The sequence below is a fragment of the Coloeus monedula genome (assembly GCF_965178545.1).
Source record: "Coloeus monedula genome assembly, chromosome: Z".
NCBI lineage: Eukaryota > Metazoa > Chordata > Aves > Passeriformes > Corvidae > Coloeus > Coloeus monedula.
In genome coordinates, this window is record NC_138822.1 from 52,939,044 (window position 1) to 52,966,883 (window position 27,840).

At 39.8% G+C, this 27,840-nt stretch overlaps 1 protein-coding gene across 1 annotated transcript in view; it reads left to right on the plus strand.

The window, feature by feature from the left end:
• PIGG (phosphatidylinositol glycan anchor biosynthesis class G (EMM blood group)) overlaps window positions 1–27,840 on the plus strand; it is an 84,538-nt gene that overhangs the window by 35,196 nt on the left and 21,502 nt on the right. Inside the window, exons 10-12 of the mRNA XM_082300915.1 lie at window positions 3,582–3,773; window positions 10,700–11,009; window positions 21,135–21,298. Of these exons, the coding sequence (XP_082157041.1) occupies window positions 3,582–3,773; window positions 10,700–11,009; window positions 21,135–21,298 (666 nt within the window). The remainder of the gene's footprint in view (window positions 1–3,581; window positions 3,774–10,699; window positions 11,010–21,134; window positions 21,299–27,840) is intronic.

Below are 27,840 nucleotides of genomic sequence, written 5' to 3' on the forward strand. Positions count from 1 at the left end.
ACTTCAGTTGCAATATAGGGTTAAAAGATGAGTAGTATTTGAAGTATTACAGTTTTTGGACTTGAGTAATGGGATGTAGTTGAGTTCTTGTCTCTGTTATGGCTCACTGAACAAGCTTTAGAAAGATTAGTCAATGATGCAACTAAATCTTTACACATCCTGTGGTCTGTAAAGTGTCTGGGAATTCCTATTTGGCCAGCTTGCTTGCATTTTCTTTGGTTGCAGGTTTTAACATCTGTGTTCCTTTTCCTTCACACAATAACAGGGTTGTAGAAATGTCTGTTTCCCTAGTGATTTGATCAGGGTTGAGATTATGTGTTTTCCTTGTAGCATGAATTGAAAGTTGGTGATAAACTGAGTTGCATAAAGCACTTACTTCTCTTCCCAAAGTGCTTTGCTAGTCTGTAAGGTTGATAGTTATTCTATTTTTAGTATTAGTTTAATTGGCATAGTTATGTCTTAATAGCGTGTTTTTTGCTAATAAGAATTTAGAACCTTACTTAGATCATTAGCCCTTACTTAGCCCTTGTCAGTTTGAGTTCAGGCTGCTCAGGCCTTTTCTAGCCAGCCTTGTCTCAAAGACAAACTAATGAACAAATGGCCCTCTTTTTTTATTCCCCTGTATTGATCTTTTGGACATCTGTGCTCATGCTCAGACTAATATTTTGCTTAACTAGACAATGCTTAAGAGGCTCAACATTTGAGACAGAGGCCCTGTTGTTCAGGTTTTCCTGTTTGATGTAAGCATCAAAACACAGAAAATCAATCCTACCTATAGTGTGTTGAAATTGGCTACTAGGAATGTATTCAGCAGTGCTGAAATAAGGAAAGTGTTCTTTTGTTATTTGCAGACAGACTGTGAAACCTGAAAAATACTTTGTTGGGAAAAAGAGCAAAAGAAAATCAGTAGATGAAGTGGAAGAAAACATGCAGTCTAAATCTCACTGGAAATCAGGTTTTCTTTTTTATTGGTTGGTACTCAGCTTTATTTGGCTGTTAATCTTGGTCAGTGCTGATACTTGAAAGCTGTCAGAGCTGCTACATGGCAGTGTCAGCTTGAAGAGAAGTGACAAGAAGCATCAGCATGGGAAGATGATAATGTTTTCTTTTACTAATGTACTTAACCATCCCCAATGCCCTTCCCCTCAAAGCTAGCACACCTTGTGACTTCTATGTACCCAGTTGTAAAATGAAAGAAACAATTTAAAAAGGCCATATATACCTAAGTTATTAATCATGCACATTTGTAATGCCTTTCACTCTACTTGTATTTACAGTAATGAGGTGAAGTCCGAGCAGTGGAAAAAAATGTCTTCAACCTTCATTCTATTACCAGAAGTATGAATGTAGACCACAAGCTGTTACAGTAGGAAGATAGAGCCAAAGTTATCTTTTTTCCTTCACTTCTCAACAGGTTTTCTTCAGGAAGTTATTGGTTCTTCGCTTTCAATTTTGTGGTTTGTGCAAAACCCACTACATTGCAGCTGAGATCAGAGTAGCTTGTTTGTGCATGTGTTTGTGAGCAGGCTATCAAAATCATTTAGGACTTTGCTAAATGACTGGACTCTGTGTTCAGCAGCTACCATCTCCTTTCAAAATATATGCTAATTACATATGCTTTTAGCTGCCTAAGTGTCGGAACCTTGGCTGGAAAACTTTGAAACTGTAGGTGACTTGTGCTGACCTGACTTCGCTTGCTGTAAATCCTTTTCTTGTTTCTTCAGCAAATGCTATGAAACACTCAGGTAGGGGTTTTTTAAACAAATTGTATGGCTCAAAAAAATTCCAAATGGAGATCACAGAGGACTGTTACCAGAAAACCTGGACATGAGATGTGTATTAGTCCCTGTGCTAGGGGTCAAGTATGCAAACTGAATGTGTATTGAATTTTTTAGATAAAGAGACAAAGATGATGATGATGAGGATGTACTGTTATTTATCCCTGATTTGTCTTGCTCTCATACAATGAATAGCCAAGGAGAATATGACCTGAAGACTTAAAATTTTCTGTAATGCTCATTTGAAAGGTTTAGTGTCTACTAGATTAGTTAATTATGTTTTGATCATAAAGGAGGTGGTGCTTGAGTTACCTTCACAGCTTGCTGCAGGAATCTCTTCACTGCTTCTGCTGTCTCCTTCTGTAGAGGAATAACAATTGCGAGGAGAAACATCAAGACTACATTTTCTATCTCATAGCATTCTAGATCTTATTCCTCTCACTTTTTACCCCTGGCTTTCAGAGAGCAGTGCATCTCTTGGGAATCTTGTTAAGGTGTATGAACTACGTGACTGGGTCCTGCATGCAGAACTGATGTGACAATTTATCTGCCCTACAACCTTTCCTCTGTGACTTTTCAAGCACGATAGCTGGAACATACATTGATCAAGCTCCTGATAAAGTGTATACTAGGGAATAGGAAAGCAAACCTGTTTGAAGTACAGTAATTTTTATTAAATCAGAGATAAAATTGGAATTTGGTGTAATTAGATTCAATGCAGGTAACAGCCCAGGCACACTGTTAGTTTCCGGAAGTTAGTGATCTTTTATCATGGGATTTTGAGTTGTGGAAAACAGAAGATGGAGCCCTTAGCTCTCAAAATCTACATGATGTTCTTAACTCAAAGCAAATGTAACAAAATTAGTGGTTTTATATCATTTGGGATACTGGGAGTATTTTCAGGAGGCATGGGTTGGCAATTCTTGTACTACAGTAGGCTTACTGAAACTACGTGTTAGGGGATGGTTGCAGATCTTTGCCTTACCCCTTACATTTTGCAGTGCTAATTCATATTACTGAAGATTTAAATACATAACACTGGCAGCATGCTCAGTGAAATGCCCTTGATTCTGGAACGAGTGTTGCCTATTTAGGATGCAGGGGAACAAACAAACAAACTGTATCTGTAATCTTCTCTGCCAGTGATGCAGATTTTGTGTCTATCTCTTGTATGTATTGACACAGTACAAGGTGCCGTAGTTGCATAAGGGAATCATATTGTGCTAATGAGCTTGTGTGTGTGTTTTAAACTATGTATTTTTGGTCATTTTGGGTAGGTAGTGTATTCTATAGGTAGTAGGGTAGCTAATGTGTCTAAAATTAAACAAATTCATATGCAGTTAATTCAAAAGACAGAATAGTTCTAATCCTGTAGTGCAAAAATCTTTTCTGTTGTGCTAGAAAATGAAATGCTGTAGTATAAGCAAAACACACTTAAAAAAAATGTATAAATAACAAGCCCCTAGTTTAAAAGTAGTAGACTCTTTTCCATTATGCAATATGCATCTCAGTTTTTTATATAATTAACAAAATAACTAGCATATGGTGGAACACAATAATTACACTTTTAAATATGCATGCTCGAATAGAAAACCTCATTAATAAAACTGCTTTTCTAAAAATACTAAAATATTTTACCATACCTCTTAGAAAGTTCATAACAGGTACCACTGCAGTGATTAATTTGCTCCTGCATCAATTAATATGGTTTATTTAATACAGTGCTGTAGCTAAGCCTCTATCAAATGCATTTGGCACTAATTACTGTTTTAAAAGGGGTTTTTTTGTTTGTTTTTTTCCCAGCTCTGAACATAAATCTGAACTCTCCTTCCTGGCTGCAGTCTCCCTACTTATGATCTTCTTTCTGGTTCAGAGAAGATGCTCCCTAGTTTCAAAAATTGCTATGGCACTCGGGCTCCTGGGAGTCTACAGTTACCGGGCAGCTATTGGAAATGTCATATTTCCATGGCAACATGGTGGCAGAGATATTTCCAAGTAAGTTAATCAACAGATAAGTAACTGTTTCTAGTGAGGTGTTGAGCACTTTGGCTGTCAGGGGATGAGGTGGATGGGATGTTCTAGGTTGGAATTACATTCTTACGAATAGAACTGTAGTTTGTAGGTGACCAGCACTGAATTTTTGTGATGTGTGCCTAATTTTAAGCCCCATGAAGTGTCTTTTGACTGTGACAGATGAGAAGCCAGTCAGATAAGAATTAATATGAGGAAAATCTAGTGTTTATACCCTATGTTTTTGCTACAAAGAAACTGTGCCATGTCTTGTTGTTTTAGATGGACTTGCCCCATCTAGCAGAGCGCAAACCAAGCTCATCTAGCTGTTTCTTAGTTTTGAAAGTGCTTAGGCAGTAGTTCAGAGAGCTGCTTTTCCATACCTTGCTTTTGCAGTTGAGTATTCTATAACATGGGCTTTCAAGATGTAACCATGTGCTTCTCAAGGTTTCACCTGTGCAGCACACTGCATACTAGGATTTTTGGTTTGATGTTAAGTTTCCTAAAGAGCTACTCAGTAACTGTAAGGAAGTTATTAATTCTTTCACTAATGACTACTTCTGGAATGTAGATAAGTGGCTTTACACCTGGCTCTGCAGCCCCAGGGTTTACTAAATGTCAAAGAGTTGTGGAAAACTTCCAGAGTCAGCTGGAAAATTTGATGAGAAGTAGGAGATTATGGAAGAGAAGCTGTTGAAACCATTGTCTTCTGGATGTAATAAACTTTCTCTCACACTTGTTTTGAATTTTATATCAATACAAATGGTTTCTGTTGGAGCTTCTTAGTCAGAGGCCAGAGATTCACAAGATGTGTAGAGATGGAAAAAGGCCTGCAGGGTAAGATCTTAGGACATAAAGAAGATCAGGTTTGCTAACATGGCATTTTTACAAGAAATATTTGTTTGTATGTGTATCTGGATATATTTACATACATTCCATCTCTCCAAATACTGAAGATAACACAAGTATACGACTAGAATTAAGTTAACTTTGTGTGTTAGTTATGCTGCATGAGAAAGTAATGATAATCTTTACTTAGTGTGCAGGATTTGGGTCTATGCTTGAAATATGCCTGATTTTTGAGTGTGATCTCTAGTTTTGCTTTGTGTTTGAGTAAAATCCTTGGAGAATAATACTGTCCTTGCAGCATGGGACAGAACATTAAATACAGAAATTGAGCCACAAATAAAATGCAATAAGAGAAATAAATGCTGTACTTAAATACTGAAGTCAAACATTTACTTGAAACTTGTTCATTCTATAGTCAGCATATTAATCTCAATTATTACAAGATACAAAGCTTTTTGTATTATTTCTATCATTAAATAAATAACGAACACTGTGATTTACTTAAGTTATGTCAGAGCTCTATATAAACCCCAAGTGAACCTTCCCATGGCACACTGTGGCACATGGGTCCCATCTGAAGAGAGGTTCTGCTTCCCTCCCATACCATGGTGCCTTTTATTTCACATAAAAATGAACGAGCAAACATTCCAAAATGAACTCATGTGTCTATGCCTGCCAGATCAGAACATTGTCTCTGCCATAATACCTACCAGTGCACAACACAGGCTGGCTTAGGGCTTCCAGCATGCTCCCTGGCAGTGGCCACTCGTGCTAACATGTGGGCTTCTCAGGAGTAAAGTACAAGTCCTGATAAGGAGACATGGTTTGCCCAAGATCACTGACTCATCAAACATTATCTTCAGCAAGGCTCCCAGTCTCAGTCAAAAGAGATGGTAGGCAAATCTTAGTAGATTGATAGGTGACATGTTGACACAGTGATACTAGCTTGTCTTTTTTAGATGGTTGATGTGATATATGTGTTAAAAGCCTGTTTAAAATGCCCCCCAAAACCACAGAACTTTCCTTTAAATAGGTTTAGAGGTATCTTCAGTGTCTTCATGATCTGGAATAGCTCCAGAACCAGGTGCAAGGTAGAGGTATTTTTGTGTAATATGAGAGCAAGCTGTAGGCAGCCACTGTGTTTTCCATGCATAGTGAGTGCATTCTTCTCTAAGATGGAGAATCTTTGCTCTGAGGCTCTGCTCCCTCTCTGAAGATTTTCTCTGAATGTGACAACTGCTGGGAGGTGGATGAGGAAGAAGAGGCATTTTAAGAGTTCTGTGTTTTTTGTGGCTTACACTAAGAAAACCTGTAAATTAAAAAATGTGAAGAAGTGATTTGGCCTTCTTTTTACCTCAGTTATTTTTTTAAAAAAATGTAGTCTGTACAAAGAAAAAGATGAGTATGTAGTGTACTAAAACAAACAAAATAATAGTAGTGCGTTTGCTGAGGGATACTTTTTCTAGTTTGAATTAACCATCAACTGGTTAATTCCAGTTTTCACTCAACTTACTGAATAGGGAAATACCCCAAGCTATTTCCTAAAGTTTTACTTATAAAGTAAATATGTGGTAATAATGACATCAGACTTACCAGAGACACTGAAAAGGGGCACTGAATTTCTGCATTAGCCAGAAACACAGGAATTCTCTAAACTTTACTGGCTTTTACCTTCAGTTTTTCTTCCCTAAAGGAAAAATGCAATGGTCATTACAGGGTTTTTACAAAGGTTGCTATGTAAGGGAATAAAATAGTAAAGCCCTTTTGCATAGGCTGTTAAGTATAATTTTGAACCGTTGAAAGGTAAACAACAGAACAGTGTACTGTATTCAGGTTTAGGAAAATCACATTACTGTTGTGTCATGGTTTTGCCTTTTTTCTTGATTCTGTACATGCAAAAAGAAAATGGAATATGTAAATGCTCTTGTTTATTATTTCTCCTCTTGCTTTTTCTTTCCTGTATTTGAAATGAAAGATTGAATTCATGCTTATTTTTTAATAATTGGTTGAGAAGGATCGTGACCTTTCTAAGACTGAAAAAAAAAATTAACTTTAATTATTATTTATTTATAAAACTTCTTTTAGAAGTTTTGACTAGTGGCATCTTTTTGTGGTCAGTTAGTTACATTGGTTATGTGAGTATAACTATGCTTTTACTATTTTTAGAGTCCTGGTCTAATCCTCTACATATTGCTGAGTGCAGATGACTCAGGAATCCTCACTTCTGAGTGAATTATATTAACTATGTAGGAGACCATATTCACTCATTACTCACATGTAGGGAAGACTGGTAATAAGAGATTGGCTGGTGGAGGCGCACTCTGCCGTGCCTCAGACAAACAGACCTGACATCCAATTCACAAGAAGCAATGGACCCCCCACCCTCTCACCACCACCCAGAAGGAAAAGACCCTCGGGGTGGAGGGGAGTGAAAATGCGTTTCTGCTTTGGGTGGCAGGTGAAACCCCTCCTGACCTCTCTCACCTCCTCAAATGCCCATATGCAATAGATACGAGGCCCTGGAATCGGAGAAGCAGGGAAATGAGGACCGGAGAAATGAGAATGTGGGTGACAGTCCATCCGGGTTGATGAGGCTGCCTATGGCACAGCAGCCTACCCCCCACATCACAGCCTCCTCAGCTAAGAAAAAGAAGAGCTGTCACTGGTGACTCCCTTTTGAGAGGAATGGAGGGCCTGATGTGCCAGCTGGATCCAGTCGGTAGGGAGGTGTGTTGCCTCTCTGGGGCCTGGGTAAGGGACATCACCAAGAAACTTTCCAGCCTGCTACAGCCCACTGATGATTACCCACTGCTGGTTTTCCAGGAGGGTAATAACCAAGTCCAAATAACAAGGATGCAGATGATCAAAAGGGACCTCAGGGGCTTGGGGACAGCTGGTCAAGGGCTCTGGAGCACCAGTTGTGTTCTCTTCTATCCTGCCAGTTTCAGGGATTGATGGAGCAAGAAACTGGAAAACCAGGCAGATGAATACCTGGCTTTGAAGCTGGTATTACCAGCAGAGTTCTGAAGGTTTTTACCACAGGTCAGTTTATAAGATGCCAAGCCTGCTGATGATAAATGGGGTCCAACTGCCTTAAGAAGGCAATCTTAGCTCAGAATTTAGCAGGGCTCATTGAGAGAGCTTTAAACTAGATTTGAAGGCAGATGTGGACGTAGGCTTGGCAGAGATAAGGTTACAAAGACATGGTGGGGTACCTCGCATGACTGAAATATTGTCATGAAGCGCCACACGTTGCTTATCAAAGAGACCAGGAAGGTGCATTGGTGGAACTTCCCTCTATGTGAGGAAACACTTGGAATATATCAAGCTCTATCTGGGGTGGATGTTGAGATAATCGAGAGCTTATGGGTCAGGATAAAAGAGCAGACTAGGATGATTTTGTTGTGGGTGTTTGCTACAGGCCACCTGATCAGGAAGGAGTGGATGAGGATTTCTACAGGCAGCTTGAAGCAGCCTCAAAGTCACAGGTTCTTGTGGGGGACTTTAACTACCCTGACATCTGCTGGATAAGCAACACAACAAAGCACAAACAGTTCAGGAGGTTTCTGGAAAGCACTGATGGCAACATTCTGACACAGGTAGTGGAGGATCCCACAAGGAATGGTGTGCTGCTCAACTTCCTAACAACAAACAGGGGAGGCCTTGTTGGAGATGTGAAAGTTGGGGGCAGCCTTAGCTGTAGTGATCATGAGATTGTGGAGTTCAGTGTTGGGCAAAGAGGAAGCAGGGCAACAAGCAGTCATGGACTTCCGGAGAGCTAATGTTAGCCTCTTTAGAGATCTTCTTGGAAGTATCCCATGGGAACAGGCCATGCCAGGAAGAGAGGCCCAAGAGAGTTGGTTGATATTCAAGGGTTATGTCCTCCAGGCTTAAGAATGACACATCCTGATGAGCAAGAAATTGGGGAAATAGGGTAAGAGACCTGTGTGGATGATCAAGGAACTCCTGACGTTGCTGAAGTGTAAGCAGGAAATACACAGGAGGTGAAAGCAGGGTCAGACCACTTGGAATGAGTATAGAGAGGTTGTCAGAGAAGGTAGAAATGAGAAAGGAAGTCCAAGGCTCATCTGGAACTAAAACTGGCTGAGGACGTCAAAGAGAACAAAAAGAGCTTTTTCAAATACATGAAAAACAAAAGAAAAACCAGGGATAGTGTGGGCCCTGTACTAGATGGAGCAGGGGCCCCTGTAACAGAGAACGTAGAGAAATCAGAATTACTAAACGCCTTCTTTGTACTCGTCTTCGCTGACAAGACCAGCCAGGGATCTCTGACCCAGGAGACCATGGTAAAAGAATGTTGAAAGAAACACTTTCCCTTGGTCAAGGAGGATTAGGTTAGAGAACGTGTAGGCAAACCTGACATCCACAAACTCATGGGTCCTGATGGAAAGCATCCACAGGTGCTGAGGGAGCTGACGGACATAGTGAGGCTTTTAATGATCATCTTTGAAAGGTCATAGCAATCAGGAGAGATGCCTCAGGACTGGAAGAAAGAAAATGTCACCCCCAACTTCAGAAAGGGCATGAAGGAGGATCCAGAAGTCAGCCTTACCGCAGTCCCTGGAAAGGCGATGGAGCACCTCATTCTGAAATGAGGCCAGCTCTATCCACATGAATGACAAGAACATGATCAGCAGTAGTCAGCCTGGATTCACTAAAGGGAAATCATGCTTGACCAACCTGCCTGCCTTCTGCAATGAAACAAATACCAGATTGAACAAGGGGAAAGCAGTGGTTGCTGTCTACCCTGACTTCAGCAGGGAATTGAACACTGTCTCTCACAATACTCTTACAGACAAACTCAAGACATGTGGACTGGATGAGTGGACGCTGAGGTCCTGGCTGAATGGCAGATCTGTGCAGCCCTTCAGAAGGACCTCGACAGGCTGGAGAGTTGGGCAGAGAAGTGTCCAAAGTTCAACAAAGGCAAGTGCAGCGTCCTGCACCTGGGAGGAATAACCTCAGGCACCAGCACAGGCTGGGGGCTGACCTGCTGGAAAGCAGCTCCGGGGAGAAGGACCTGGGGGTCCTGGTGGACAACAAGCTGTCTGTGAGCCAACAGTGTCCTGGGGGCCAGGAAGGCCAATGGGATCCTGGGGAATAGGATGAGCATTGCCAGCAGGTTGAGGGAGGTGATCCTGCCCCTTCACTCAGCCCTGGTGAGGCACATCTGGAGTGCTGTGTCCAGGTCTGGGCTCCTCAGTACAAGAGAGACATGGAGGTCCTAGAGCGGGTCCAGAGCTGGACTCTGAAAGTGGTTAAGGGACTGGAGCATCTCTTTTATGAGGAAGCTGGGCCCGTTCAGCTTTGGGAAGAGAACGACTGAGAGACAACCTCAGTAATGTCTCTGAAGGAAGGGTGTCAGAGGATGGATCCAGGCTCTTCTTGGTAGTGCCAAGCAATGGGACAAGAGACAATGGGCAGAAACTGGTGCACAGGAAGTCCCACCTGAATATGAGGAAGAACTTCTTTACTGTGAGGGTGACCAGGCACGGGAAGAGATTGCATGGAGATGTTGTGGGATCTCCCTCACAGGTGATACTCAAGAGCTGTCTGAACACAATCCTGTGCAATGTGCTCTAGAATGACCCTGCTTGAGCCTTGAGCAGGAAGACTGGACCAGGTAACTTGCTGTAGTCCATTTCAGTCTTAGTTTCTCAGACCCTTCACTTCTAGAATACGAGGTCACAGTGTTTAAGCTTACTGGTCCTTGTCCTTGTCAGCTTTTTTGGCCAATGTTTTGTGTTTCCTTCAGAAGCTTGCTTTCATGGGAAATGAAGAGGCAAATGAATTTATAGGGGGTTTGAAGATAATGTAACTGCTAATTACTCTTACAACTTAAAACATGGTTGGTTTTTTTTTTTTTTGTTAATGGAATTGCTTAGGGATTCGAAAAATACCAGCCTTGGATTTTAACCTGTTAGGCAGAACTGGTTGGTTTTGACTTCTTTTGAAAGACTCTGAAATAGATATTAGTAAGTAACTAATTTTTCTGTTTTATTTATTTATTAATTTTTTTTTCAATTTTATTTTCTCTTTAGGGGGATTACTGAAGCTCGTTTTGTTTATGTCTTTGTTCTTGGCATAGTCTTCACTGGCACTAAAGATTTACTAAAGTCACAGGTTATTTCTACAGACTCCAGCATGAAGAGCACAGGATTATGGGAAGTGTATAGCGGATTGGTTCTACTAGCAGCTCTTCTATTTAGACCTCACAATTTACCAGTCTTGGTGTTTTGTCTGCTGATTCAGACAATGATGACAAAATATATTTGGAGACCTTTGAAATTTGATGCAGCACAGATTACTATCATGCACTACTGGTTTGGCCAAGCTTTCTTCTATTTTCAGGTAAGCTGAATGTTCTCTCTGCTGCCTAGGAGGGAAAGGGAATAGTTTTTCAAAAAAATATTGTCCATTGTAAATAAAATGCTAATTAAATATTACAGTGGAAACTGTAATATTTATACAGTGGAAACTTTACTGAGTTCTCAGAAGGGTTTAGTTTCTAAATGTTTTACTAATGTTTTGTTTTCAGAATCGGGGAAAGATGCATACCTTAGTGTCTTATCCTCAGTGTAGATTTCCAAAAGTGTTACAAGGATCAGGGACCTATACCAGGATGATTTTGGTCTGTTAATGGGCCTTGTAAGTACTTTTCAGGTGATAATTAATTTAAAAATGTTGTCTGAATTGATTAATACCAGTAAAAGGCAGGTGGCTTTTGTCACTGGTTCTTGAGGCTTACAGTAGGTCTACATACTGTTTAAGACTGAAGGAAAGTTTTGTGGCATGTAATACCTCTTATGAGAACCAGAACCAATCTTCTTATTATATCAAATGATACCTTCTTTCCTGAGGAGCCTTACTAGCTTCAATAACGTAGTTCTCTGCACTGCGAATAAGGTTGCAATTCCACAAAAACTATACTTTGCATTGAGGCTGGAGAGGTTCTTTCTGCTTCTAGTATTGTTGGAACCTTACCGTAGCAGGCTGTCTAAAGAGGGCATTTGTTAAGTTGGGAATCAGATTTAAGAGGTGGGGTTTGCAAAATTTCGGTGTGGGACCTGTGTTGACTTTACCTCTGAGGCATGGCTGGGGATGTTAAAACTCTGGTCAAGCTTAGGGTACTTCCTACTCTGTTTCTGATCCGGTAACTGCAGACTGAGGATCGGCTTGATTGAGAGTATATGTCCAGCTAGGGAATTGCTAATGCAGGTAAGATCATATGATTCATCCCTTCCTACCCACTTTTCCTGTTCAGGGGGCATAGCATGTCTTGGTTGAATGGTTTTTGCATGTTTTGAACGTTACTGTTCAGGTAGTCAGCTTTGATTATAGCCTTCTGAGAGCACTCCTTGGTGCAGTTGGCAAAATGCTGAAGATGGAGCCCTCTGTACTGAGGTACCAAATTAAAACAGCTGCCAGAAATTTAATGGTGGGGAGGCTGGCAAGAAAATCCTAGTTATGGAAAAGAGACTAATAAAGAATGGTTCAGATGTTTTCATAAAGCAGCAAATGGTTCATAAATGTTTTCAGAGATGCTGAATTCTTGGTACACTTGGCCGAGAATTTCACAGAACTCTGAAATTACTGGTGAGTTGAATTTGGAAGATGTCTCTGGAGATCATTCAATCCAAGTGGACCCCATGAAACAGCAGGTCAAACAGACCAGGTTGGTCTGAACTGTGTCCATTCCCTATTTTGAATACCTGAAAGGGTGAGGACTGCAAGATCTCTGGGCAGATGATCCCAGGGCTTGACCACCCTAGCTAGTAAAAAAAAAAAGCTTTTTCTAGTTTTAATTAGAACTTCTTGTATTTCTGTTTCTGTGTGTTACTTTTTATCCCTTTGCTAGTCACTATTGGGTGACCAAGGAAGTCACAGTCTGGCTACAATTTGTGTTCTTCCCCACATCAGGTATTTATACACATTGTTACGATCCTTGCTGAGCTTTCTCCTCTTGAGAGTAAACAGACCCAGAGTTGCTTGTATGACAGGTGCTTTGTTCCCCTCATCATCTGTGGTGCTTCAGTGGATTTTTTCTGAGGCACTGTGGGTTTTTTGTGGTGTCAAGCCCAGAACTGGACCCAGGCACCCAAATGAGGATCTCACCACTGCTAATTAGAGAGAATGGAGCATCTCCCTTAAACAGCTAGTAAGGCTCTCCCTAGTGGAATCCGAGGTGCTGTTGGTCTTTGCACAAAAAGGACAGTGACTGTCTGATCTCTTCCAAGCTGCTTTTCATATGATTGATTTCTGGTGTGACCAAAGGCATGGTTTTATTCCTCCCCAAGTGCTGGATTTGACATTTCCCTTTGGTGCACTTTCTGAATGTCTTGTCATTTCATTTCTTCAGCCTGTCGAGGTGCCTCTGAGTGGCAGCAGACCCATCTGCTATATCAACCACTCTTCTGTATTGTGTGCAGACTTCCTGAGAAGACTCAGTCCCATTGCTCACATCACTGATAAAGATGTTAATATCAGCCCCAGTGTCAGTCCTTGTGGCTAATCACTAGTGATTGGCCTCCAGATGGGCTTCAAGCTGCTGATGGCAGCTCTGTGAGCTCAACAATTGAGCAGTTTCAAATCCACGTGATTGTCCAGCTTCCTAGCCTGGACTGCATCCGTTTGTTTGCCTGAGGAGATGCTTAAAAGTGCTTGTGAGGCGAAAGCGCGTTAGATAGATGTAGCCCATGTATCTTCAGCCAGTACAGCGTGATGCAATAGAAAATAAGAACTTCTTGAAGAAATAGTTTTGTTTTGGAAGTGTAATGTGTCAGGTTAAATGTGTTTTTTCTACTCTGAATGATGCCAAAAATGTGGTACTAAATTTTCTGGAAAAATTTACGTGAACTTTGAAGCAGCTGTAAACATTTTCGAGAAATAAGCTATTAGAGCTGTCTAGAGTTTGATGCATCTTTCTATTTGACTCTGCTGTGTCAAAGGGTTTTTTCTTACACCTATAAAAATGTATTTATGCAAGACCAATAGAAGGTAACAGGATCTGGTAACATCTGTTTTGGCTTTCTAGTTGTCTTAAACTGGTGTTATTGGAAAGACTTTCCTTTTTCATGACTAATGTTTTGCAATTTCAACTACCCTTGCAATTGAGGATTTTTTTTGTTTTTAGAAGACTAGAAGAAGTGATTTCCATTTTACTTGGCTACAAATTGTGTTTTTGGATATCCTGCAGTTTCAGAGCATCTGGCTAGGCCCCATCACTCTGCTGGCAATTTTGACATTTCTTCTAGAAGTGATTCCTTTGGAAATAATAACTTCCAGTATGATACAGATTTCAATAAACTTTAGGATATTTGAAAAATTAGTTCTGACAAGGGAATTTCTTCCATGTAATGTGTTGCTAAGTCGCAGCATCCAAACCTTGTAAATGAAAAATTTTCCATTGCTTTGTTATGAGCCAGATTTCTGCATCTTGTAAGACTGTAAGATCTGGAAAATGATCTGGGTTATAGTTACTTACCAAAACTATTGTTAGAAGCACAGCAAAGCTTTTTCCCCCCATGTTGTCTCCCATGCTGGTTTGTATGAAATAGAGCAGGTCCAGATAAGAAGCTGCCTTTTTTGTCCCATCACATGTCCCAAAGCTCCAGCTTTGAAAGATTATTTTGAATTAGCAATGGCTTAGCAAAATTCTGAGAAGTCATTTTAGCACAGGACCCTTTAAAAATGTATCAGTTGTGGAAGAACATGCTAACAGTCTTCCAGAATTTTTTTGTGTGTTTCTCCACTTGAAAAATCAAGGTGTGTGCATGTTCACCATGCCCAAGACTGATTAAAATGACAAATGAATTATAATAGAACAGGAAGGATTTCTTCCATTTTCTCTCTTTATTTCTCTTTTTGTTTTTCTATTTTCAGAGTATCTTAGAAATGTTTCAGAAATAGAGAAATCAATTCTACTAGTGAAAAAAGTGCTTTTAAGAGTTGACAGATGGAATTTTCTTTCACAATCCCTCCCCCCCACTCCTTAGAGAACAAGTTTTTGATTCTCTTTTAAAATTATTGTAAGTACCTTCATATTAGATGCCTTTTTAGGATGGAGATTAAGAGTTTGACAAAAATACTTGTCTTTAGATGTTAGCTTGTTCTTTTATTCTCTGATGAAAAAACTGTTCTGAAGGTATGGAAAGAAACAAATCTAATCATACAAAGCTAGCACGGACCTCTTTTTTTGCATTTCACAATTGAAAGCAGTTATCTGATATACAAAATATTAGCATAGAAAAGTAGAATGGCTGAGCTGATAATTCATAAATTACAGAGGCTACAGAGGTGCCTCAAAATCTAATTAATGCTCTCTCTTCAATTCATAAATTTCTCTCATTTTATTCTGAGAATAGCTTTTCCAGTCTGGGGTGGTGTTTCCAAGGGTTGAAGGAACTTCTCCCAGAAATGATGTGTAATTTCGTTCCTCTTTTATGTTGTTTTTCTCAGTATGTGGCATTCTGATCTGCATTATCTGGGAAAATCAAAAAGCTAACAACATACAAAACCGAATTCTTCATTATTGGTTTTTTGAAAATATATTTAAGTATCTCCATCCCTTTCCTTTGAGTTCTGTCTGGGGTATGAACGACTTGTTGCAAAGGGAAAACTCTGTTTGTATAACTTAAAATCAGGATTGAAATGTTTCTTTGGTTTATTAGTAACACATCATTAACTGACAACTATATATTGATAATTAACTGTCAGTCACTGAACTATAGATGCAGGACCCATACCAGATAGAACTTTTTCACTACAGGTGAACTTTTACCCATGTGTACCTGCACAAAAAAACCTCCTTTCCCCTGCACTGGGACACCCATCTCCCAAACACATGGAGGTAATCTCTCCCCTTGAGGTGTGTTTCAGTCTCTTCTCATGGCAATGCAGTTTTCCCTGTTTACTCACACCTCCTGTGACAAGTGCAGGCACTCAAGCTTTAAGTCTTTATATATCTTAAGAGTACCATAGACAAGTGACTCAGGTGAAGCTATAGATGATTCTGCATGGTTGTGTACATTTTCCAGCTTTTCCTTAAGTGAGTGATGAACGGTGGAGCTCTGGATGTGCCCATACTGGTTTAGTAACAGATATTAATTTTTTGAATAAGCCATTTAATCTTTTTCCTTTATGTTGTGGGAAAACCAGGAAGGTCTTTTCTTGATGACAGCTTCCAGATCCTCGCCTTACTTCTGTGCCTTCCAGTGAAGTGACACTGTGCTTACTGAGTAAAGTTCAGGTGTCCCAGGTTTAGCAACTACCTGTCCTGTCCATGACCATCAGTGCTGGGTACTTACATTTTGACTGACTTAGGACAGGGTTGTGTTTCAGACAAAGCATGTATGATTTGTTCTGAGATACTGAATAAATATTAAGGAAGCACATCTGGGCTGTTTCTGCTGGAGCAGTCCATTAAATTCTCACCTTCATATTGACCTCTGTTCAGCTTGTCTTGGTAACAGATTGTCACTTGTTTACTTCCTCAGGAGCGAGCAATATCTATGCTAAAATTCTAGAGGAGAGATGTGAAGGAAGCACGACTGTATTATTAGGCATGATGTGTACTGGTGGCATAGATTTAAATGTCTTTCCTGACTTTGTTTCTTTAAGTTTTGTGGTCACTAGAGCTATCACTATTAAACTGCCTGGGTTCAGAGTGGTACTAGGGTTTTAATTTCCAGACAGGTGTAAAGCTCTAATGTAGCATTCAAAAAAATAGCAGGCTTATGGTTGAAATACAAAAATTGAAAACCAGTGAAATTTGTTGGTGATACAGATCACATTGGATACTAAATTTAAACTGTGCTAGCTAAATGAGGCAGGAGAAGAGAAATATAAATGAAATGTGGAACACTTCCATCTGGAAATAGGAGAGAGGTTTGGAGAACTACTTTTTGCACATATCTTGGTGTGATTATGAAGAAAATGAGACTTGCCCATGTTGCTGAGCCTTTATTAAATCTTGGTAGACAATACGGTACATAATGATTAAACCAGTAACTCTGGCTTGCTGTGTGTGGCTTGTAAGTGATGGCCTTTTGAATAAGATAGTAAAAATAGCCTCGTTCAGGATAGCATATTTAATGAATGAGGCACTGTTCTTTCAAAAAAGTTTTGTAGAGTCCTTCAAGACTTTATGGAAGTAGATCTGTGAAAATCTTAAGTGTACAGAGTGAGCAAGGCTGATAGGAATGGATACTACTCTTCATTAGTCAGTTGCTGTAGCTGATGAACATGGGGAAAGAAATGAAGTGCCTGGGTGTGGAAGCTAATCTTTTGATTTTGAATGTAAGTATGAAAAAAAAAAATTAAGGGTGGGTTAAAAACAAATGCCTTGATCTTACACTTGTTTTTGCATTCTACACTTCACTGTGCCAGAACCCTGAGTGCCTCTCCTGTCTCAGACTTTAGTTGGCAGACTTCAAGGTCATCTCCTTGACTGAGAGAGGAGCTGATGGGAGAAAAGCAGAGCGAGGGGCCTGGCCCTTCTTTCTGTTTGGTTCTGCTTTAATCCGATGCTTTACTGCCTGTGTTGTGTCCCAGCTATGTAAGCAGGTATGTGTGTGCCCATCTTGTTGTTTCTTGATCCTGACCTGGACCTGGACCTGGACCTGGTGGCTGGCCTTTCTGGCCTAGTCTTGGACTTGCCTTGTCACTACAGACTTGCAATTCCTGGACTGTGTCTAGCCCTGATCACTGTCTCTGGATCCAGCCCTGACCTGGACATGCCACTGAAGAATCCTGACTCAGTGCTCTCACCTGCCTTGTTCTCACACTCATTTCCCAGCTTACCTTCCTTGGCAGAACCAGCTGTCCCTTTCTGCTGACAATTTGAATCTAAAAGGCAAATTTATTAAACGGTTTTAACTTAAATGGGTAGACTATGCATGATGTCATTTTTCCAGCATTTTAGCAAAATTTTTGTGAATAGTAAGCAGAGGAAAAGGTTGCTCACGCAGGTTGTGCGGTCTTCATGCTTAGAGGTTTTTAGAGATTGTCTGGATAAAGTGCTGTGTTATTAATGTGGAAGCTGGGTAAACCCAATTTGTTTTCTAGTCTTGTTTTAGTAATTAAGGTCTTTGCTTTATTTATCACTTTGTGTAAATTGATGAAGAGAAGCAAAGTCTAAAATACTCCAGTATTGTCAAAAATAGATGAAATTAATACATTTAGTCAGAATGCTACTTATTTATCAGGATATTATTGCAAGCTTGAGAATCTCTTGATGAATTTTTCAATGAGCTTGAATAATTGATTGTCTTCTCCTAAGCCCTGAGTTGTCCGTGTCTCATAACTCAGCAGTCATTTCCCAAAAGTATGTTGTATCTTTATCATTACTATTTGTCCTTAAAATGCAGTGAGAATAGAAATAAATAACTTGGTGGTTCCTCTTTAATAAACCAGCTCTTAAAAAATTTATTTTGCAGTAAATATTGCTAAAAATATTTTCATTACCTTGCATGAAAACTCATAAATGAACAAAAATTCCATGTATTTATTTATTAGTCTTGTGGGGACTTGTTGCCATGCTTAGAGCAGTGTATCTGCAGAATGGGAGAAGGAAAATACAGTTCCAGTTTCTGGTGGTTTTTATCACTGGAGGAAACCAGAATAGATTTGTACATTTTTAGAATCATTTATATCTAATTCATCTTGCCTTTAGGTAAAGAGATGGACTGAGTGATGTTTTAAAGTGATGTTAACTTTTTCTTGTTATGATTTCAAAGCACTGTAGGATAATTTACATTGGAAAGGACTTCAGCAGGTTCACAGTTCAGTCCCATTTTCACAACAGCATCAGCTGTGAGGTCACAGGGTGTTGAAACTTCCAAGGTCTGTCCAGAGGCAGAGAACCTTTCTGGCCAACATTTTCTGAAATTCTAGAGTGATATGTTAAAATAAAAGGAGGCACTCTGAATTGTCAGTTATTTATGCGTTGTGTGGAGTATTAGAGTTTATAAGCTATGAAAATTTAGTGTAAATACATGGAATTTGTCTTGGAGAAAGATACCTAATGTGAAGAAAAACTGCTTCTTACCACTTAGCAGGGCTCTCCCAGTAGTATTGGTGGCAGTAGTATCCATCAGGCTTGGTAGATTCATGGTAGGAGTAAGATGTTTGGACACTTCTCAGTGTGACTGGAGTTGTAAGTTTGTGGATCCAAATGTGTGCATCCTTGTTCTACAGCTGTGTCACTTTAAACAATGTCAAAGCCAGATGGAGTGAACCCTGTGGGGAGGCAACTCAGGGAGTTGGGAGAAGGGGGAAGCACTGTTCCTTCCTCCAGGTTCTTACTTTGTCCTGACGTGCTTCCAGAGAGGAGTACATCTTTTTGCCTGCACTTTTTCTGCAGGACCAGTGGCATGCACTGCAGTGCTATATTTATTCTTGCATCTTCTCACATACAGTGTGATGGGGAGTTGCCTCAAGGTGCCAAAGATCAACCATGTGCATATGCCCGTGGAGTAAACTGTAAAGACACCTTTCAGCTCTTCATGACATGAGCAGGAAGGATCTCCTGATATCTCAGCTTTTCTACTCTGCACGCATCATGCAGAGGAGAAAGAGAGGAATGAAAAATAAATAGATATGATGGGCAAAAGACCTGCTGCTGTGGACAGGGACTGGGGGAAAAGAGAGCAGGTTCCCTCCCTACCTGTCCCTGTCAAACTCTTGCTTGTTGAGAAGCAGCACCCTGCCCAGCACTCAATGCTACATTTAACTTTCTGTTCTTTCCCATGACCTCAGTTTGTTAAACCTGAGGAGTTGAACCTGAGGAGTAGCCTTATCTTACAGCTTTCTTTTCCAGTCTCATAGTACGGATTCTAGGGCGCAGATATGCTTTTATTTAGCTGCTTATCCTTAGTTGTGCTTTGCTTTGCTCCCCTGGCATTGCTGGACATTACATTAAGTGCTTAACAATATTTGGTTACACTGGTGCAGTGATTTACTACAGTGGTGCATGATGAAAGTCAAAGTGAGGAAGACTAATTGCCATAAGTCAAGATTCTTCTATTGTATGATATCTTTGTAAAATCCATGCCATATTGCCCTCTTACAGTTTCAGATTCGACTTATATTCTGGGGATGCCTTCATGGTGGGATTCATGGGGACAGTAGCTGCCTGTAATGAGCTCTGAATGGTTCTGTCAACACAGATGGGTTTTTTTCTCTTGAGATTTTAGAGCTGTTTCAGGAACAGTTTTTTTGCTGGTGCCTAGTTAGCTGTGTAGCAGAAAAAGCTACCTATCTTTTGTGGTTCCCTGTGTGCTCTGGTCTTTGTGACAGAAGTGTGTATTTGATGATAGCACTTCCTTGCTAGGGTAACTTGCAGTTCAAGAGGACTGCTGCCACTAAGGTGAGCTGAGGTCAGGTTTGAAGAAAATGGGGAGCCACCACACCTCATATGCTCAGCTGGGATTGAGTCTGAGGCAATTGGTGGTGACAGCCCTTACATTTGTGTTGTTCTGGAATTCTGTAGGTGGAAAAGAGGGGTTTATGGCTGTTAGAATATCAGTGCTGCAGAAATTGATCAGTTTCTCACGGTACAGCAAGAATATCTGAGAGCTTTCTCACTAGTCTGAGGAAACCTATCTGTTACCTGTTAATTTAAGAAATTTTATGTCTTCATAGGGTGTGTTTGCTACTTTAGATATTTGAGTAAAGTTAAATACTTTGGGATTTTCAGTGGAAGACACTTCCTTCAGTTTTACATTGTTCCTTGTTATTTAGTGGTCTTGGTCACTGGAAAAGAAAACTAGGTAAAACGTACTGGACTTTGACAGCTCTTGATAGTTTAATTGCTGTATGTTCCTTCTGTTTTTCTCTTGGTAGGTTTAAATGCCTTTTATTGATGATTCAGGCTATCTAGACTGACTTCTGGTCTATTTCAATGCAACCTTATGTGGTATAGAGACTTGGGAAGGAGAAACCTCTCTAAATTTGCTTGTCTTAATCTGTGTACATGCGGGAACTTGTGCTGTGAGGCAGGCAGGTGGGCGATGTAGTGTTCCATTACAGCTCTAATTTAGAGTCCTGTTGTGTCTAAGGGCAAGAAATATTTATTTCCTGGTGTAATTTTAGGCAGCAGGCCTAAAATCTTGTATTTGAACATGGTGTGATGAAAAATGCATCCTTTTCATTAATGTGACTGAAGTGTAGCTGTTTATTTTAAATTCTTATTTAAAATGTAACTTATTAAACAATGGACATGTTAGCTTGCAGACAAAATAAGGCAAGCAAAATAGCATGCTGTTTATGCCTTTGTTAATCTGTAAATCGTTACTAAAAGCACTGATTTGGTAAGCTGTTTTATGGAAATTCAGATGTAAAGAATATCGGTCAGTGTACACTAAAGCAATTTAAAGAGTAAGTCATTAATGGGTGCAATAATTAATATTATTCTAATACATTCTAAATATATCTTTGGAGATATTTGGATATTTACTATTTTATCCCTATTTTCAGGGAAATTCCAATGGCATTGCTACTGTGGATGTTTCAGCAGGTTTTGTGGGACTAGACAGCTATGTGGAGATACCAGCTATCTTCCTCACAGCATTTGCAACATATGCGGGACCTTTGCTTTGGGCCATTCATCTGCTGTGCTACTTGAGTTCTGAAGTTAGCAGGTAATAATTTTTGAACTGAAGTAATACTTCTCTGTGTACTGCAGATATAAATACCATCCTTAAAATGTATACCTTTTCAAAGAAATTTTTGTTCACATAATCTTTTTCCCTGAAAGTTAGTTCTGTATTAAAAAAATGCATGTTCTTTTTTTCGGTATTTGTTTGTATCACCTAACTCTTCCAGTTTCATTTTATCTGCGGAAGTTTTGCTCTGGGAATTTACATGTATGTTTTACTACTTTTGTTTCTTAATGAGTTCTCAGTTTGCTGTGCTAAATTACTTAAAATTTTCTTATGCTTTTATGACAGCGTGTTCTGCCTAAAAACATTTTTCCTGAAACCTTTTAAGTCAGAGACCTGAGAAGGACTTTTTAAAGTAACAGAATAGAATTCAAATTTAACTAACATGATGTTCTTTGAATGTCCTTCTTTGACAGAGTGACATGCAAGGTTTAATTAATAAAACATACTAATATTATTGTATGTTACTGGTTATTGCAGTCATTTGTAGCTGAAGTATTTGTACTTCTGGGTGTCTTGTGTGGTGAATGAGTTAAAGTAAAATGAATTAATGCATTGGAATTTTAAGAAGACAGTTGTAAAATGCTAATGGAATTTAAGAGTATGTATATAAAATCCTTTGACTCTCTAAAATTGCTTTTACCTCCTCATTCGGGGTATTTAAACTGAGTGATACAATATGTTAAAATAGAAGAGTTGTGAATTCCATATTGTATCGTATCAGTGCACAAATGCCAGAACTTCATGTATTTTCACAGAATTAACATTTGACAGTGACTAAATTCTTGCCATCTCAGAGTCTTTTCTCTATTATCTGTGGAATTTAAATTTAAATCTACTTTTTTTTTTTTTTAGTGATGAAAAGAATATTGCAGTAGGCTTGGCAGGTGGGATTTTAGACAATATTTAGTTTATCACAACTTTTTGCTTTACACATTCTCATCCTCTCTAAACCTCTGACTTCTTTTTATCTACACAGTGTCATCTGGTCTCACCCTGTCAGTGACTTTTGTTTTCTGGCTTCTCTCTTCTCCTTTTGCTTGTTTGTTTTGGGCTATGCCTGCACTGTGTACTTGTGTTAGCTCGGTTGTGTTCATTAACGGTGTAAGGAGATGGGATCACCAGCTGACCAAGCTGCACAGACCAGTGGAAGTTTTTGAGCCGGGAGGCACCTGTTCTAACAGACTAATTCCTGCACAGTCACTGTGTCCACTTTCTGTATTAACAGGCTCATTTAACAGGTATTCACAGTGATTAACCTTTGTTTACTGATTTGCCTGTCTGCTACATGGCTCTCTAAAGATGTCTAGCACTCTGCTTGGTTGCTGTGGATTTATGCAGCCTAGTGCTGGGCCATTGATCTACTCATGCACTCCTTAGTGTAAATTGAGATGCCCTGTAGAACTTTACCTCTTAGTCTGAGGCCAGTTACCCTGAAGTCATCTTTGGTCTTAAATAGATTGATACGGTCTAGGTACTTGTGTTTGAGTATAATACTTCTGAAAGCCAGACTTTACTCTGTTTTTTTGCTTCAGGAGGAGTAGATGTGGAGTACACTAGTTATTGATGTCTTGATTTGTGTAATCTCAGAAAGCCCTTTCTTGAATTTTCCTTACTACCTGCTGACTTGATACCAATCTGAGTTTTAACTCTGTTTCTAATGCTCCCCAATTTAGCTTTAGTTACTGCTTTGCTCAGTCAATAAATTTTTCCAGTATCCAAACTCTTCAGGTTTTGTCCATTCTTTCTGCTCTATTTAAGAAAAGCGTGACCATGTACATATAAAAAGTGTTGCTACTTGTTTTCTGGTAAATATGTGACCCATGAATCTGGGTATTGCTTGCATTCTATGAATGTCCTGTTTTTCCCAATTCCTGTATACCTCTGCCATGATTTGTTTCAAATAGCACTGTGCCATTTAACTGTTTACATCAGTGTTTCTGCCGTGGTGGTTTTTTTTAGTGGTCCCCCTCTCTGTTCTTCATCATTACACTGTAGGTGCTTTGGAACTGACACTTTTTGCTTGAGCTTGGAGGCTTCTGAGCACTGTAGAGAACAATGCCTTGGTGGCATTGTATGGGGAAGGGGGAGAAAAAAAAAATGAGCTCCCGTAATTTAAAGAACTGCCGTTTTATTGTTGTTTAAAATCTAGACTGCATGAACACTAGTGATGTACACTACCATACAATGAAGAGAAAATGATAACATACAGCATGTTTTTGGAAAGCTCTTCTAACAAAATAATGCAAAAATTTCAGAGACAAAATCTTTGAGTATCTGTACTTGTTTAATAGTGCTTCAAATAATATGCCTCTACAGTAGTGCTGGTTGTTGTTCTGATGTTTTCCTGGTTGAATTTTTGCAGATTAAACCTCAGCTAGTAGTGTTGCCAGGTACAGTGCTGGCTTAACCTGCTCTCAAGTGGGTAGCTATGGCCTGTAACACCCACATCACTTATGTAAGTAGATTCCATCAAGCAGCTTGTGTCTGTAGTCATTTTAAGGTTCGTTTGGGTCAAGTGGTTAGGCTGTTTCCTCAACAAACCTACATAAATATGGACTGGAATCTCTAGCTGCTGGGACTTGCTTAAATTGGTATGTTAATCTGCTCAGAACTCTGTATGCTTTTTTTTTTACTCTTGTGCTTTTGCTGTCCAAATAATTGTCTTATTACTTGGTTGTTACTTCTTGGAACCTAAGCTGAAACTGCAGAAGGTGGGGGGTCTGCTGCTTCATGTGTTTTGTTAAATATATGGGAGACTGAACTTTAAAAAAAAATGTGCTAGATGCTTTAGGATGTTCTTTATTAGAGCTTCTTATTATAGCAATGTGCCTTGGTCAGTGGAATTCAAACCCCTACTTTTTACTGTGGTCCTGAGAGCAAGATGAAGATGTGCCCAGAGCCACTCAGCAGTGTCACTCTTAGCAAAAAGCCTTGCATTCTGCAGCCTGTTTTAGAGCTGTTGCATCTGAGGAGGTTGGCCTGGATAGGAAGGCCTGGCTTCAGGGCTGTCTTTCTTAATTTCAGCCACTTGCAGAGCCCATGTAATTTACAGCTGCTTCAGTTGGGTTGGCTTACCAGAGCTTCTTGCTGAAATTCTTTAAAGCCACGTTGTATTGGGCATCACTGCCTAGGGGCAAGTATGCACTCATACCATTCCCCCTTTCGGCACTTTGCATTTATGCAGCCGCAGAATACTTGAGTCTGGAGTCCAACCCTCCTGTCCAAAGGAGGGTCAGCCAGAGCAAGCAGAGATACTCCAGGGTCTTCTTGAGCAACTTGTTCCAGCATATAGCAACACTTGGAGTTAACAGTTGTTCACTGGTTTTTAAGGGGAATATGTTGTATATCATTCATCCTTTCACTGAGCACCAGTGAGACGAGTCTGAGTACATCTTCTTTACTTCCGCCCATGAGACGTTTGTGAACATTGGTGAGAACCCTGCCAAACTTTCTCTGCTCAAGTTAAACAATCCCGGCTTTCTCAGCCTCTCACTTTGTCAGATGCTCCAATCCCTGAGACATCTTTGTGAGCTTTTGGATTTGCTCCAGGACACCCATGTCTGTCTCGTACTGGGGACCCCAAAACTGGATCCAGAACCCCAGATGTGATCTCACAACTGCTCAACAGAGAGGAAAGATCACCTCCTTCAACCTGCTGGCTCTGCCTTTTGCACTACAGCCCTGGGTTGGTTCATGGGAACATTGCTTGCTCGTGCTCAATTTGTTGTCCAGCAGGAGTGACGTATGTCCTTCTCTACTTACCTACTTTCCAGATGGTCAACCCCAAGCCTGTTCTGGTGCAGGATTTGGTGTCTCCCTTTGTTAAACTTACTGAGTTTCTTGTCGGTCCATTTCTCCAGCCTGTCAAGATGCCCCTGAGTAGCAGCAGACCCATCTGCAGACCCAGTTCCTGCGCAAACTGCTCCTCCCAGTTCTGCATTGTGAGCAGACTTGCTGAGGGGCACTGCCCCATTGCCTAGTTTATTAGTGAAGACATTAAGCAGTACTGGCCTCTGTGTGATATTCTGTGGTTGATCACCGGTGAATGGCCTTCAGATGGAATTTGCAGCATCAAAATAGTTTTTCAGTTCACCTGAATGTCCACTTTTCCTAGCCTGGATTGCATCCGTTTGCATGTGATGGGATGAGAGACATTAAGAGCCTACTTGTGAGATGAAAGTGCATTAGGTACACGTAGCCCGTATGTATTTTGCCAGTATGGTAAGGTGGAATAGAACGTAAGGAGGTTTTGGATAATACTTTTGCTGTGGAAATGTAGTTTGGAAGTCCTTAAATAATTTGCTTTCATCTGAACAAATTTGTGAAACTATAAGATATTCTCCTCATATGGAAAGGTAAATGTGTTTCTAAAATAATTAAGTGGCATGTGATAGACACTAACATGGATATTACTGCCACTTTTAATCCTTCAGGCTCTCCTGAGAAACTTGGCAGCATAAATGTGAAGGGATTTTCACAGACAGAAATAGAAAGAACTCTTTAGGTTCAGTCTCCATGGAAACTGTGCAATAACTCTTGAAACTATTTTTGAGATGGGGAGTACTGATTAAACTGATGCCTGAACTTAACCAAGTGTTCTGTGTGTGACTTGCATAAATTCCCGTGAGCACCTGGTTCGTGTAGAAGGTAGTTTTTACAGTGACCACTCTATTGCTCTGGTCTGAAGTAGAATTTTGGATTTTTGGGTCCTTATGACTGGAAAAGGGCCATGTTGTTGGATAATTTGACCTATATTATATGACCTCACTGTGCGTACACTCCAGATGGATTCAGTTTCCAAGCTCCTACCCAAACAAAATTGTCATGTGGGTGATGTTCACAGTGTTGTGTAATTACCACTCTTCAGTTAGGCATCGTGATAGTTTTCAGGTTACCAGCACATTAAAATCTGTGTTTTAGTTGATTTAGTTAGTTAGGTGTCAGGGTGAACTGGTGGGCGTTTCCTAGCACTAGAAGCCTGTGTGCCTGTTCGTTTTTCTTCTTCAGTTATCAAACGTTGTAACAGTGTTTTCACATTAGCAAGTGGCTTTCAGATACCGAAAATGAATGCATGCCCAACAGGAGGGTGTTAATAGTTGCATAACTTTAATGTTATGCCTTGACTTTGTTAATGTAGAACTCCAGCACAGCAAACTTAAATTTTGCTGTGAATTCTTTTATAATGCTAATCTAAACAGAATTAGGAAGGTGTGCTAGCTAAAGGAATTTCAGCAGTTAACGTCAGCTTTTGCCATCTTCAGCCTAATGTGTTTGATTGATCGAGTCCCCCATTCACTACCCATGTTAGTTCATTAATAATTGTTCTTTCTGATGTAAGCTGGACATGCAGTGAGTGTTTCAATATACCTTTCTTTTTGAGTCCTAGGTAGAAAGTGCAGCCTTCCTTAAATACAAAGGAACAATCCAAACATTTTCCACTGAACCCTTCAGGATTTTATACAAGTAGATTTTAATTCTTCTATTTAACTCCATTCTCTCTTACTTTGGTTAACTAAAGCTGAAAAAATGTTTGCATCTAAGAGTGTATGCTGCTGCATTCTCTAGAATTGTAATCCTTGTTATCTGTTGTACTGCCAGCAGTCTCATTCTCTAAATAAATGTTTAAAAAAGATACAGAGGTCATCTACTTGTTTGTTGATATGCATGGAAATTTGGAAGTGATTGCCTAAAACTGGGCTGGGGTTTTATTGCCACCAGCTGGAAGAGTATTCTACTCACTTAGATTTTTCCTGAGATGCTGTCGTTGTATAAATGGCTGAAGATTTCTCTTGGACTTTGTTACTGCTCTATGATGGATGCCTGTTCATTCATTCCTTTTTCATGTTGTCAAGACCCTGACTTTTCCTATGAGACTTCCTCCAGGCAGCCATGACTCTCAGTATTGGAAAGTATTTTCTAATTGGAAAGTGATCCAGCAAAATAGGGTTGCCTCTGTTATAAATAAATAACAAATTGCTTCAAAGCCTTTTGCAACATAAATGTCATCGTTTTGTTCCATGGACCAATTTTAGGCACTGAAGCACTTCTGTGTAAATATTAAGGAATGTTGTGTGTGCACAGAATTTATAAATACACAGATTTGGGGTAGGTTAGGTTATTTTTGTTTTATGTAGATAAAAGTAAGCATCCAAATAGATTTGGAACTTAAAAAATAATGATCTAATTTTCAGTAGAGTTAGCATATCCAGCATGAGGTTTGCTTTGCAGTAGTGACTGATGACCCTAATTGAGATCTTGTCCTCCAGCGTGCTAGCTACTGCCCAAGTTGTTGTAGAGTTATCCACTTGGCTTTTAAATGCTCTTACTGGTGCTATTTATTGCCATTACTATGAGATTTATTCTCATTGGCAGAACTGCAGTCTGAGGTAGAGACCACTTCGAATAACATCAAAAAAGCTATACTTTATAATTTAAGTAGTCTAACACTTATTCTTTGTGGATAATACTGATTTGAAAGGGTTCTGAAAATCTTTTTGATTTCTGCCCAAGCTCTGATT